Source organism: Oncorhynchus kisutch, unplaced genomic scaffold, assembly GCF_002021735.2.
Source record: "Oncorhynchus kisutch isolate 150728-3 unplaced genomic scaffold, Okis_V2 Okis05a-Okis16b_hom, whole genome shotgun sequence".
NCBI lineage: Eukaryota > Metazoa > Chordata > Actinopteri > Salmoniformes > Salmonidae > Oncorhynchus > Oncorhynchus kisutch.
This window is the reverse complement of record NW_022261982.1, coordinates 3,473,281-3,487,885: the sequence shown is the minus strand read 5'-3', so window position 1 is coordinate 3,487,885 and position 14,605 is coordinate 3,473,281. Positions and strand designations below refer to the sequence as shown.

The 14,605-nt window shown below is 43.3% G+C and overlaps 1 protein-coding gene across 2 annotated transcripts; it reads right to left on the bottom strand.

The window, feature by feature from the left end:
- Positions 1-1,053: 1,053 nt before the first annotated feature.
- LOC109890508 (splicing factor U2AF 35 kDa subunit-like) lies at positions 1,054-12,714 on the bottom strand. Of its 2 annotated transcripts, none has more exons than XM_031813296.1 (8): positions 12,583-12,714; positions 11,877-11,964; positions 7,608-7,674; positions 5,198-5,247; positions 3,292-3,390; positions 2,972-3,105; positions 2,233-2,325; positions 1,054-1,410 (listed from the first exon to the last, which is right to left on the bottom strand). In XM_031813296.1, the coding sequence occupies exons 1-8, from the start codon at positions 12,624-12,626 to the stop codon at positions 1,245-1,247; spliced, it is 741 nt and encodes a 246-aa protein (XP_031669156.1). In that variant the 5' UTR covers positions 12,627-12,714; the 3' UTR covers positions 1,054-1,244. The 2 variants fall into 2 exon arrangements, with proteins under 2 accessions (XP_031669156.1, XP_031669157.1); XM_031813297.1 differs by having other exon boundaries at positions 8,775-11,964; positions 12,583-12,638.
- Positions 12,715-14,605: the final 1,891 nt, after the last annotated feature.

Sequence of the window (14,605 nt, the reverse complement as noted above, 5' to 3'; positions counted from 1 at the left end):
TGTTTTGAACGGGGCAACTGTACAACTCACTTAACTATTGGTGCATTCAAGACAACTGATGGCTCATTCGAATAACAGGGATTTTTTGGGGGGGGGGCTCCAAATGACGTCATGATTTGACCTCGTATTTTTTCAAGTTCAAATGCTCCATTCAAAACTGGGAACTCCGAAAAATAAGAGGTCAAATCATGACGTCAGTGAGCTTAAGTTCAGCTCTTAAATGCCCAGTGACAGTAGCTTTACTCTACCTGTCAAACTCATTCCACAGGGCCAAGTGTCTGCGGGTTTTCCCTCCTCTCTTGTACTTGATCAATTAAGTCACTAATTAGGAACACCCCTCACCTGGTTGTCTAGGTCTTAATTGAAAGGAAAACCCCCAAAACCAACAGACACAAACTCTGTCCAGCTGTGTAGTGCTAGGATAAAAACCAAAACATGCACCCAGATGGGGCCCCAGGACCAAGTTTGGGGAAACCATGTGTAACAGTATAGCTTCCGTGCCTCTCTTCGCCCCAACCTGGGCTCGAACCAGGGAGCCTCTGCACACATCAACCACAGTACCCATCGCGCCACAAAAGCCGCGGCCCTTGCAGAGCAAGGGGAACAACAAGTTTGTGAGTGACTGTGGTTGATGTGTGCAGAGGGTCCCTGGTTCGAGCGAGGAGAGGGACGGAAGCTATACATCTAGGTCTCAGAGCGAGTGACATCACCGACTGAAACACTGTTAGTGCGCACCACCGCTAACTAGCCAGCCATTTCACATCAGCCACACTTGCATACATTACATTCAAACGTGTGATAAATGCAGAGGGATTTAAGCTCATTGCCTATACCAGGGCTCTCTAACACTGTTCCTGGAGCGCTACCATCCTCTGGGTTGATAAACTGTTAGTTACAAATGGAGCTGGAGCAAAAACCTACAGGAGGGTATCACTCCAGGAACATGGTTGGAGAGCCCTGGCCCGTGCAGTAAACCCTTTCACCCAGTCTTATCCCTGATAGATTGTAACTCCAACACCGTCCAACTGCAGCAACAAAAGAGGACACAGCAGAGAATCACTACAAAGTCTGTTTTATTGAGAAAGCAACGGAAGCTTGTATTTGTGTCTTTAAAAAAAGGGATAAAATAAATGAAATTAACGAGGATTCCAACATGTTACACACATTTTTCATCACGGGAGAGAGAGGTAGGAGGAGGGGGGACAAGGGGTTGGAAGAGGGGGATAATTAGGTCTTGGCTCATCTTAAAACCTTCCAGAACGTTCCCGGTCCCTGGACCTCCGTTTCTCGCGGTCTCGTCCGCCACCTCTTCCACCATCGCCACCACGGCCACGGTCTCGGGAGCGAGAACGCCTTTCCCGGGATCGCGAGCGAGAGCGGTGTCCTCCTCCTCCACCACCTCCTCCTTTGCTAGAAAGGGAGAAATAAAATGCTTGAACCAAAGCACACAACTTAACCAGCCTAGAGAATACTCAAAAACCTCAACTAAAAATGAGACTTTTACTTTAGTCAACTACACAAGTACCAGTGGTGGGGAAATGTACCCAATTGTCATACTTGTGTTAAAGTAAAAGATACCTTAATAGAAAATGACTCAAGTAAAAGTGAAAGCCACACAGCAAAATCCTACTTGAGTATTAGTCTAAAAGTATTTGGTTTTAAATATAATTATCAAAAGTAAAGTGCTAAAATATACATAAGTATCAAAAGTAAAAATCATTTCAAATTCCTTATATTCAGCAAACCAGACGGCACAAATCATATATATATTTTTTTACATTTACGAATAGACAGGGGCACACTCCAACACTCGGGCATCATTTACAAACAAAGCATTTGTGTTTAGTGAGTCCGCCAGATCAGATGCAGTAGGAATGACCAGGGATGTTCTCTTTGTGTGATTTAGACCATTTTCCCGTCCTGTTAAGCATTAAAAACGGAACGAGTACCTTTCGGTGTCAAGGAATATATCATGAGGAAATAGTACATCATTTTCTTTAGGAATGTGGTGTAGTAAAAGTTAAAGCAATGAAATACAAATAGTAAAGTACAGATACCCCCAAAAAACAACTTAAGTAGTATATTAAAGTATTTTTTACTTAAGTACTTTACACCACTGCCAAGTACAGTATTGGATGCTTCACCATTCAATCCCATGAAACAGTCAAATGTTCACCGTGACACAGAACAAGGTCTTCCTGGAATACAAACATTCCTTAGAATGCGTCCTACCCTTTTCTGCGGCGTCCATACAGGTCCCGACGGAGTTCCCTGGAGATGGGTTTCAGGTGCATGAAGTTGCAGAAGCCTCCTCTGGTGCACTCTCTGTGGATGGTAGGCAAGCAGGGGGTTAATACTGTTACCGCGTGTGAGAAAAGCTTTTCCAATCTCCACCTGTATCCACTGACTATCACGTTTACCACCCTACACTCCAAAGCAGAGGCCTAGCTAGCTACATGTATCCTGCTGGAGTTAGCCAAACAGTTCAACTGTAGCCTTTAAGCAAACAATGGGTGTTCCAATGGAAAAACACTTGAGGCACCATCCCAAATGACACCCTATATAGTGCACTACTTTGATCAGGGCCCATAGGGAATAGGATGCCATTTCCCAACACAGCCGGAGTTATATAGTTATATGCTGCAGGGAAACAAGACTACATTCTTCCTGTCGGATAAGAGGTGGCAACTTAAGCCTCAAGCCAAGGGTGTATTCATTAGGAAGAAAATGGAACATGGAGGATTCTGAATTTGTCCAATAGAAACTCTAGTTTTCGGGTGTAAAACATTTTCCGTTTGGTGTAAATGATTTACGTTGAAAATGGTTTTAGGACTACTGATTACATGGTGGAACTGGAAAAATATGGTGGAATGCAGTGGTGAAACAAGGCGTCTGGTTACTGTTGCAGGTACACCGACTGGCACACACAGCAGTGTATAGACATTCATCAGAAAGAGAGATGGACACTGACCCCATCTCATACTGCCGACAGCAGGCTTCCCTGAAGTCAGTGACGGGGGAGAGCTCTGAGTGGACAGGCTGACCGTTGAACCAGCGGTTGTTCAGGTCCATCACCGCTTTCTCCGCATCCTCTTCCCGACGGAACTATACACAGAGAGAGAGAGAGAGGAGAGGCCATGTTTTAGACAGATTTATGCTCCGATGAACCCAAAGACGAGCTACTATAAAAACAGGACTTTCTCCTGTTTCTCCAGACAAATTAACGCAATCACACTGAAGATGGATGCAGGGAGAATTTAACATGGTTGACATGGGATCTCTGACCCTCACCTTCACATAGACGTTGCCGACCAGGTGGTCGCCAAGGTTGTCACACACGTTCATCTCCTCCACCTCTCCGTACTTCTCCTCCATCTCTGTGAAGACTTCCTGTAGGGGTTAGGGTCAGAAGATGGGGTTAGGGTCATGTGTGACAAAACAATCACTGGTTGATAAGTAAAGCAGCACCATGGAGACCCACTTTAAAAGATCCACTAAGAACTACACCGAACAAAAATATAGAAATGAAACATGCAACAATTTCAAAGATTTTACTGAGTTACAGTTCACATAAGGAAATCAGTCATTGAAATAAATTCATTAGGCCCTAATCTATGGATTTCACATGACTGAGAATACAGATATGCATCTGTTGGTCACAGATACCTTTAAAAAAAAAGGTAGGGCGTGGATCAGAAAACCAGTCAGTATCTGGTGTGAACACCATTTGCCTCATGCAGCGCGAGATCTCCGTCGCATAGAGTTGATCACGCTGTTAATTATGGCCTGAGGAATGTTGATCCACTCCTCGGCAATGGCTGTGCAAAGTTTCTGGATATTGGCGGGAACTGGAACACGCTGTCGTACACGTCGATCCAGAGCATCCCAAACATGCTGAATGGGTGACATGTCTGGTGAGTATGCAGACCATGGAAGAACTGGGACACTGTCAGCTTCCAGGAATTGTGTACAGCTTCTTGTGACATTGGGTAGTGCATTATGCTGAAACACGAGGTGATGGCGGTGGATGAATGGCACGACAATGGGCCTCAGGATCTTATCACGTATCGCTGTGTATTCAAATTGCCATGGATAAAATGCAATTGTGTTAGTAGTCCGTAGCTTATGTCTGCCCATATCATAAGCCTACCATAGGGAACTCTTTTCACAACGCTGACATCAGCAAACCGCTCGCCCACACGACACCAAACACGTGGTCTGCGATTGGAAGTACTGCCAAATTCTCTAAAACGATATTAGTGGTGGCTAATGAGAGATATTAACATACAATTCTATGGCAACAGCTCTGGTGGACATTTTCTGCAGTCAGCATGCCAACTGCACACTCCCTCAATTTGAGACATATGTGGCATTGTGTTGAGTGACAAAACTGCACATTTTAGAGTGGCCTTTTGTCACCAGCACAAGGTGCATCTGTGTAATGATCGTGCTGTTTAATCAGCTTGTTGATATGCCACACCTGTCAGGTGGATGGATTATCTTGGCAAAGGAGAAATGCTCACTAACCGGGATGTAAACGAAATTGTACACAAATGTGTGCGTGTGGTTCATTCCTGGGATATTTTTATTTCAGCTCATGAAACCAACACTTTATTTAGAGATCCAATGAATAACTAGATCCTTTTATCATTAGACTATCTAGAGACCCACTAGTCTAGACTCTTTTCTTTAAGTGCGTTCTAAGCAGCCGCAGTAAACAACAGTCTGCTCTTGGAAACGACACCAACATGATTCTATTAATACTCTAGGACAGGTCATCACCGCAGGTCAAACCAATGACATAATGCACTGACAGGCCCTGTTTGAGAGCATCAAAACCACGGTGTATTATGGATAAATTGTGACCGAGCAATCTACAAATATTATTCAGTAGTTATTTATGATACAAGGCGATTTGTACATCAGCCTTCAAAGTCATCTGCAATGTGGAACATACCCATGGTTTCTACATGGCTGACAAGACTCACTGAGGGTCTTTTCCATTACCCAACTACATATCCTCTACTGTACAAATACTGCCCCTTTCACATCAGTGAACAGGGACAATATTGGCACAGCAGTATTGATCCTGTTGTGAAAAGTAAATGGGAGAGAGGAGGTTGATACGGTGCGCAACAGGCAGGTTTGGCAGAGATGAGGTGAAACATCACAAGTATCTCGTGCCGAGGTCACTCACCTCAAAGAACTCGTCATAGTGCTCTTGCATTTCCACATCGCTGACGGCACCTAAAACCATGAACAAATAACCAGTCAGAAAGCAGCTAGGCGGAGGAGGCAGAGTCACTAAGCATCTGCATCAGTGCAATTTCACATCCAACGACTTAAGAGAATATATAGACAACATACCAAGCTGAACCATGAAACTAACATACAAGTTAACTTTGTGTACGTTTCACACATATCCTATAGCCACCATTTTAACTCCGTTAATTCATCCCCCTTGGAAATCCCCAGATAAACATTACAATGGTGCAACAGCTTAGTAAATCAGGCCAGCGATCTATTAGATTTGTATCAATTAAGCCAAGTTTGTGTATACGTTAAGATGACACCACTTTGGAACAACAACCTTAATGACAGTGTCTCAGCACCAGCCAGCTCCAATGACGGCATTTGAGAACACTGGCAGTGGAGCTGGCTGGTGCTGAAAATGAGTCCCAACGAAGCTAGTATGAAAGTGGAGCTGGCTGGTGCTGAAAATAAGTCCCAACGAAGCTAGTATGAGCAAGAAATGCATGCAAACTAGTCAATTTTAGAAGTTGAAAGTCTAGAAATATACAGAAACATTCACTGCATTTCAGGAGTATTTTACCCATAACGTTCAACCTGAAGGACAGGACAGACGGCTCCCCATTTCTCCCTTGCCTGTGGTCTTGGTATTAAACTGAATGACCCTCATGCAAGAAGCAATATAATGGCTAGGTAAATATGTAGCTGATATCTTGCCAGTCAGAGGGGGTCTGTGAGAATGGTATGCTTTTCAGAGCTATTGATCAAGTGACATGTCTGGCCTTCTCCATGATGCAAACATTACTTCATCATTTATATTTCGCATAACAGCATTATTGTGTGCCATGGGGAAAGCTACCCACACTGAGCCCATCACACCAGGCTCACATCAGTGATGCCTCCAGGGGATGAGAGTGTACATGTTTGGATTTAGCTAATATAATATAATAGCATCTGGGTGTTGTCTGGGCACATTGAATTCAGGTCCAGGCTACTAAAAACAAACTAAATGTTTCCCAGGAAAAAAAATCTAAGGTATTGCTACTGTTTCCTGGCAAATGGGGGTGTTGTTTCAGTGTAGGTAGGTGTACACCAGATAACAGTATAATATAGAGGTGTTGTTGTAGTGTAGGTAGATATACACCAGATAACAGTATAATATAGAGGTGTTGTTGTAGTGTAGGTAGGTGTACACCAGATAACAGTATAATATAATGGGGGTGTTTCAGTGTAGGTAGATATACACCAGATAACAGTATAATATAGAGGTGTTGTTGTAGTGTAGGTAGGTGTACACCAGATAACAGTATAATATAATGGGGGTGTTGTAGTGTAGGTAGGTGTACACCAGATAACAGTATAATATAGAGGTGTTGTTGTAGTGTAGGTAGGTGTACACCAGATAACAGTATAATATAATGGGGGTGTTGTTGTAGTGTAGGTAGGTGTACACCAGATAACAGTATAATATAATGGGGGTGTTGTTGTAGTGTAGGTAGGTGTACACCAGATAACAGTATAATATAATGGGGGTGTTGTTGTAGTGTAGGTAGATATACACCAGATAACAGTATAATATAGAGGTGTTGTTGTAGTGTAGGTAGGTATACACCAGATAACAGTATAATATAATGGGGGTGTTGTTGTAGTGTAGGTAGATATACACCAGATAACAGTATAATATAATGGGGGTGTTGTTGTAGTGTAGGTAGATATACACCAGATAACAGTATAATATAGAGGTGTTGTTGTAGTGTAGGTAGGTGTACACCAGATAACAGTATAATATAATGGGGGTGTTGTTGTAGTGTAGGTAGATATACACCAGATAACAGTATAATATAGAGGTGTTGTTGTAGTGTAGGTAGATATACACCAGATAACAGTATAATATAATGGGGGTGTTGTAGTGTAGGTAGGTGTACACCAGATAACAGTATAATATAATGGGGGTGTTTCAGTGTAGGTAGGTGTACACCAGATAACAGTATAATATAATGGGGGTGTTGTAGTGTAGGTAGATATACACCAGATAACAGTATAATATAGAGGTGTTGTTGTAGTAGGTAGGTGTACACCAGATAACAGTATAATATAATGGGGGTGTTGTTGTAGTAGGTAGGTAGGTGTACACCAGATAACAGTATAATATAATGGGGGTGTTGTTGTAGTGTAGGTAGGTGTACACCAGATAACAGTATAATATAGAGGTGTTGTAGTATGGAGGTAGGTAGGTGTACACCAGATAACAGTATAATATAATGGGGGTGTTGTAGTGTAGGTAGGTGTACACCAGATAACTATAATATAATGAGCAGTCCATGCCGCAGGGCCTTGCAAATGTAGGGGGAACTTACAGCGTATACCATCGGCAGACTGGGCAGTGTTTTGAGGGTTACGGTAAATGTTCAACAGGGCAATGGTCTGAAATACAAAACAAACATTTTTGTGATACATGTCAAGCAGAAATGGGGTTTTGAGGGAAGAAAGTTAAATTAGATAAAGTATCATGCTCCTTACAACAGGCCCTGAAGAGAACACACTGGGTCAGCTAATACTTCCTCAATGGACACATTTGAAGCCATAACTAGCTTCATTAGTCCCCTCTATGGAACTCTGCTCTGAACCAGAGTGCATGGTGTGATCTGAAATGCTGAAAGAGAAGGTAATGGCGTGTCTCCTGACCACAGACGTCTCTGCCAGGGCTTCACAGGAGGCTGCAATCACAAGGAACTCAGAACGAATCAAAGTAATGCCAGTTAAAAAGAGACATTACTGACAAGTGTTACTGGAGTTGTAGCAAGGACTCTGGTATATTTATGTGTTGATCATTCAATCCAACACATTTTCCCAAAGAAAATAGCTGTTTGTGAATAGGCCACAGTACAAAAGTCATCTAAGTAAGCACATGTGAAGCCATCTCTGGGCTATGGAGGGAGGGAGGTGTTTGGCTAGTTCTGAGGTCCTTGTTTGGAAAGTCAGTCATCAGAAGAGAACAGAACCGTGGCCCAGACAGAGTCTCCTGTGAGAGTCCACAGCCATACCTACCTGTGTGAGAGGAGAGGCATCAGCTCTGGTAAGACAGGGCTCAACACTGGGTACTGCTCACACAGTAGAGGGTTGCAACTAGGTCTACCCATTTATAGTGCTCAAGGTAGTTTGGGATTTAAATTGGTCAACATAGCCTATAGCAGAACGGAATATGTTTTGAGTGGCTGAGAGATTGTGTATAAGAGGTCAAAGACTGAGGCAGAGGAAACAGAAATATTTGACGATACAAAACAGAGATTGAGGAGCATCCTGTTTATTTATCTGATAGTAATGGTTTGCCATTCGGGGTGGGGACTGGGAGGAGCAGTTACAGTAGCCGAAGTGTGAGAGAGGTACTGTAATGTTGGGTTCCCTGCTAACAGAGGTGAGGCAGTCCCTCACAGCTCGGCTGCTACGTGACCTACATATGGGGAGCAGGAGGGGGGAAAGGAGGGATTTCTGAACCCCTGAGGCTAACAGATCTTTGGACTTACAGCGAGAGGCGTCGGCCGTCTGTGCACTGTTTTGGGGGTTATGGTAGATGTTTTGAATCAAGATGGTCTGCCAGGATGACAAGAATACAAGAGATAAATCATTAAATTTGTGTAAATTCCAAATGAGTCTAGGTCCCTGATTAATGACGTAAATACCCTATTGTGTTTACTGACTTAGGAGTCGAATCTCTCCTTAGAATCTATGGGCTGTATTTCAGAGAAGTTGGGGTAGAGGACAGAATGTGAACGGAGCGAGCTCAATTTGACCGGAGCGTGCAGCGAGTTTCCAAAGGCTGGAGCGTCAGCCTTCTTGCCCGATTCCCAATAGCGCTCATTCCCGAGCTCAGGGCATGCCCAGCCCAGCATGCATTTGTAGTCTACCTGTGTGCTGCTATAGCCCCTTGCTTTAGCTACTGACATCAAGTATGCTACTTATTTCCATTACATTTTATTTTTTTATAATAATCAAGGTGACTTACAAAGACGAGAAGGACCAAGAGAGACTGCAGTGATGTAGTGTCACAACTAAAGAATCATTTTGGTGGCTTCCCGGGTCTAAGGCACTGCATCGCAGTGATGCGGAGTCACTACAGCCTGGGGTTCGATCTCAGGCTGTGTCAGAACCGGCCGTATCTGGGAGTCCCATATGGTGGCGTAACAATTGGCCCAGCGTCATCTGGGTTAGGGGAGGGTTTGGCTGGGGGGGCTTTACTTGGCTCATCGTGCTCGTGACTCGTGGCAGGCCAGGCGCCTGCAGGTCGACTTCGGTCATCAGTAGAACGGGGTTTCCTCCAACAAATTGGTACGCCTGGCTTCCGAGTTAAGCGAGCGGGTGTGAAAAAGCACGGCTTGGCGGGTCATGTTTCGGAGGATGCACGACTCGACCTTCACCTCTCCCGAGCTCATTGGGGAGTGTCAGCGACGAGACAAAATAGTGAACACGAAATCAGGGACAAAAAGGGGGTAAAGAATTACACCCCAAAAATTATCATTTTGGAATCTGAAAGAAATCCCGAAAGCATGATGGGGAACTTACTACATGCACATGCTAACAGAAAGGAACGAGGGGGGCAGCTAGCTAAGAGTGTTATTGTAGCAAAGTATTTATAAACTAAGTTTTGCTCATTTTGGTTCTATTATCTATACAATATGCCATAATTGATTTTGGCTCAATAGGTCTGGCATATTACCTCTTTCAAGGAGCTTTCAATGTTTATAGGATTATTTGTTCAATTGTGATTTAAACGAATGGAGCGGCAGTTTTTTTCTCTTCCTTCTGTGTCTGCAGAGCGGTTTTTTAGCGGAGCAATTGGAAAGGACGTGGATCGCCGCGCAAGCACCACTCCATGAGCGGGATTTCTGACCGGCTCAACTCCGCCCACATGCTCTGGTAGAGGAGGATCATCCAATCAGTCTACTGATAGAAAGCTTTGTTTTGTTTCTCATGGTTCGCATAGGGCCAAGCACAACTATCCTGAGTTGGGAGACCTAGGGTTAGGTCAGATTGAGTCTTTCGATATGAAGTGGCTGAGCTGTTTAATGAAGCACAAGGACAGGGGATTTGAGCTGCCACCGTGTCCATCAAATGTCTACCAAAGAGCCAGGCAAGCCGTCTATAGGAGGGGAGCAGGTTGGCCTCATGTCCATGTGAGCATAGTCAAAAGACCCAGGTTGGAGGAAAATATATACCATTCAGGATAACACTACTTCATTTCATCAAGGTTGTGCCATCTGCCATTGCATCATGCATACCATAATCAGCGTTAGCCTACCAGCTGCTAGGGTGACCACATATCCCGGATTGTGCAGGACACTCCCACATTTAAATTCAATTAAAACACCACTAATTTACAAAAAAGTTAGATGTCTGTATTTAAGTCAGATTTCCTATTCATTTGATGAGAATTGACATTCTTAACCGTCTCTTTTGTAGTCATGTTACACTTTTGACAAGATATATTATAAGGCCGTGGTCCTGGTAACGTTGAACACTTCTCCAATCGTTGAGGATCTCTGATATTCTGCACAGCGCAAGACGAGACTAAGACCAATGTCATATTGTCAACCAAAATCACATGTCATATCCTTTCGGGATTTGCTGCTGACAGTGAGTAAACTACTTACAAAAAGTTTGCTTCTGATGAATAGCTACAAGAGTAAATATTAGACTGACAGAAGGTAATTTTGTCACACTTGTAAGGCACTCCATACTCAGATGCTCATTCAACGTAATTGCTGCTACTTCACTCAATCCCGTTTTAAGTCTTCCTTCCTAAATGTATTAAATTCTCTGACAAACCAGAAATGGTTCCATGGCCAAATATTCCCTGATTTTCATAACAGTCACACATGGTCTCTTTTGCGTCACCAAATTTTGTGCGAGCCCGGAAAAAGAGTAGGCTTCATGCGCTTCGATTACCCTGGTGCAGCTGCAAAAAAAAAATGTATTCACGTTCGTGGGACAGTATAGCCTACGTCTCGCAAAATCATCCTGTTGTCCCGCATTTGGGTATTTTAAAAATGTGGTCACCCTACCAACAGCAGTTGCTTCTCTTCTGATGATAAATATTGACTGAGAAGCATTGACATGCTACCAAGCCTATCCTCATCAATCATAATGCAGGTTCTCTGAAAGGCAACAGAACACAATGTTATATACACATACTTCTGTAGGTAAGCCAATCGTGGAATCTGAAATGCAAACGTGCACAGGGTTAGTGGAAACAGATCGGCAAACATTTTGGTCTACTTTACATCTGCTCGGCAACCTGTTCTTCCACATGAAGCTATTGCAGTATGTACCTAGGCCCATTGGAACATGGAAGCAACATTGCACACGTGAATGGAATTAGGGCTAATTGACAACACTGCATGTTTCAGTACTTCATGAATGATTATTTGATCCTACACAAGGTTAAGTCCAATCTCCACACAAACAAGTAAACAATCAAATGTGAGTATAATCAGTAACGCGAGCTAGCTAACAAAGAAACCTAAGGAAGTCCTGATACGTTCTAGTGGGCTATATCACTAGCATCGGGCAATTGCTTGCCATAAACCCCTAGCTAGCTAATCATATTCAAGACATAGAAGTACGCTTACCTGGCTGAAAGTTGGCTTGTTGTGCAACCTAGAGCAGCGGTCCCCATGTCTGCACGCTCCAATTTTAAAGTAGAATGAACAATTGACCCTTGAACATGGACAAGAAAGTAAACAAATTAGATTTTGATAAATGGCTAGGTTAGTGTTCGCTTTGTATAGGTTTGTTGCTGCATCTAGCTAGCTACAATGGAAAACAAAAACATGATTCGGTGTATACTTGTGCAGTAGCCAACCTAGCCACTGGAGTCGTCTCGAGACAATGCTAAAGAGTTAGCTAGCTACAGTAGCACGCTAGTTAGCCGCAGATTAGCTTAGCAAACCAAACTTTGAGGTTATACTAACTAGCAAACCATTTAGCTACTGACTCGTAAAACATTCGATACTAAATTGATCTAGAAAATAAAGACTGATTTAGCTTAGTCTGGCCGATTTGGAGGGATACTGACGCGACGCAGCACATGCCGCATTTTCAAACCAAGCCGCCGCCTCCTCCTCCATTCAAGCAAGTTAACTAGCCTTCTACAGTATAGTCAGGAAGCTACGCTAGCTAGCCACACAAGTCTGAATGAAAAGCAACGGGTGCAGTAGCAGTCGTATTTGTAAGTAACCTGGTAGCTTTTTGGGTTAAAACGTGCACGTTCTACAGAATAGCCATTTTATTAGCATTATTATTTCAGCAGTTTCACAAAAAGACGAAATAACCTACTTGTCTTTCTCTGTTCCGAAAATGGAGGCCAGGTACTCCGCCATCTTCGGTTTGTCAACTAAATGGTGCTCTACGTCATGTATTCGACACTTGCCGCTTTTTTGACAGAGGCAAAAGCTGTGCTCTTCGTCATTGTCGTTTGCATACGCTCTAATCTTGTCTGTTTTTTCCCCTTAATACTCTCATGGGGGCGCAATTGCATCCATTTTGATTTCATGAATAGGGCCAAAGATTATGATAACTAAAGCCCTTTCATCTGTTTTAGGGCCCTGTAGAAAATCTCTGCATGTATGCTACGCTGAATAAAGAAGAAGAAGAAGGAAAGAAGTTTTACTTGAAGAAGATTACTTTATTGTATAACGTCCATTCATAATGTAAATTAGTAGTAAGGGGTTTCAGACTTCCTAGTATCATTCAATGAGAGGATAGTAGAGCTGACAAAACAACGACAGCATAGATCCTAAAGCCACCACACAATGTTGGCACATGACTCAATATTACCCTCCAACCACACAGAAAAACCACAGCAGGGTTATATTAGAGACTATGTGTATGTTCACACAGAGAGATCTGACAGATATTGTATGAGATATTAAGCCTACTGTAATGTGTATCACTTTAGCCTACTGTAATGTGTATCACTTTAGCCTACTGTAATGTGTATCACTTTAGCCTACTATAATGTGTATCACTTTAGCCTACTATAATGTGCTTAACTTTAGCGTACTATGTGCTTAACTTTAGCCTACTCTAATGTGTATCACTTTAGCCTACTATAATGTGTATCACTTTAGCCTACTATAATGTGCTTAACTTTAGCCTACTCTGTGTATCACTTTAGCCTACTATAATGCGTATCACTTTAGCCTACTATAATGTGCTTAACTTTAGCCTACTCTAATGTGTATCACTTTAGCCTACTATAATGTGCTTAACTTTAGCCTACTCTAATGTGTATCACTTTAGCCTACTATAATGTGCTTAACTTTAGCCTACTATAATGTGCTTAACTTTAGCCTACTAAAATGTGTATCACTTTAGCCTACTGTAATGTACATTTGTTTCATTCACTGTATAACCAGTCACACATCCTGCATCTATCTGTTCATGATCATAGTGGATTTATAGTAACAGGGCCACCGTGAAGGGGGTCAAAAAGATTTAAGTTCCTCGGTGTACACATCTCAGAGGAACTGAAATGGTCTAACCACACTGACACCTTGGTGAAGAAGGCACGACAGAGACTCTTAAACCCACACGGACACCTTGGTGAAGAAGGCACGACAGAGACTCTTCAACCCACACTGACACCTTGGTAAAGAAGGCACAACAGAGACTCTTCAACCCACATGGACACCTTGGTAAAGAAGGCACAACAGAGACTCTTCAACCCACATGGACACCTTGGTAAAGAAGGCACGACAGAGACTCTTCAACCCACACGGACACCCTGGTGATGAAGAAGGCACGACAGAGACTCTTCAACCCACACTGACACCTTGGTAAAGAAGGCACGACAGAGACTCTTCAACCCACACGGACACCCTGGTGATGAAGAAGGCACGACAGAGACTCTTCAACCCACACTGACAACTTGGTAAAGAAGGCACGACAGAGACTCTTCAACCCACACGGACACCCTGGTGGTGAAGAAGGCACGACAGAGACTCTTCAACCCACACTGACACCTTGGTAAAGAAGGCACAACAGAGACTCTTCAACCCACATGGACACCTTGGTAAAGAAGGCACGACAGAGACTCTTCAACCCACATGGACACCCTGGTGAAGAAGGCACGACAGAGACTCTTCAACCCACACTGACACCTTGGTAAAGAAGGCACGACAGAGACTCTTCAACCCACACTGACACCTTGGTGAAGAAGGCACGACAGAGACTCTTCAACCCACACTGACACCTTGGTGATGAAGGCACAACAGAGACTTTTCAACCCACACGGACACCTTGGTAAAGAAGGCACGACAGAGACTCTTCAACCCACATGGACACCCTGGTGATGAAG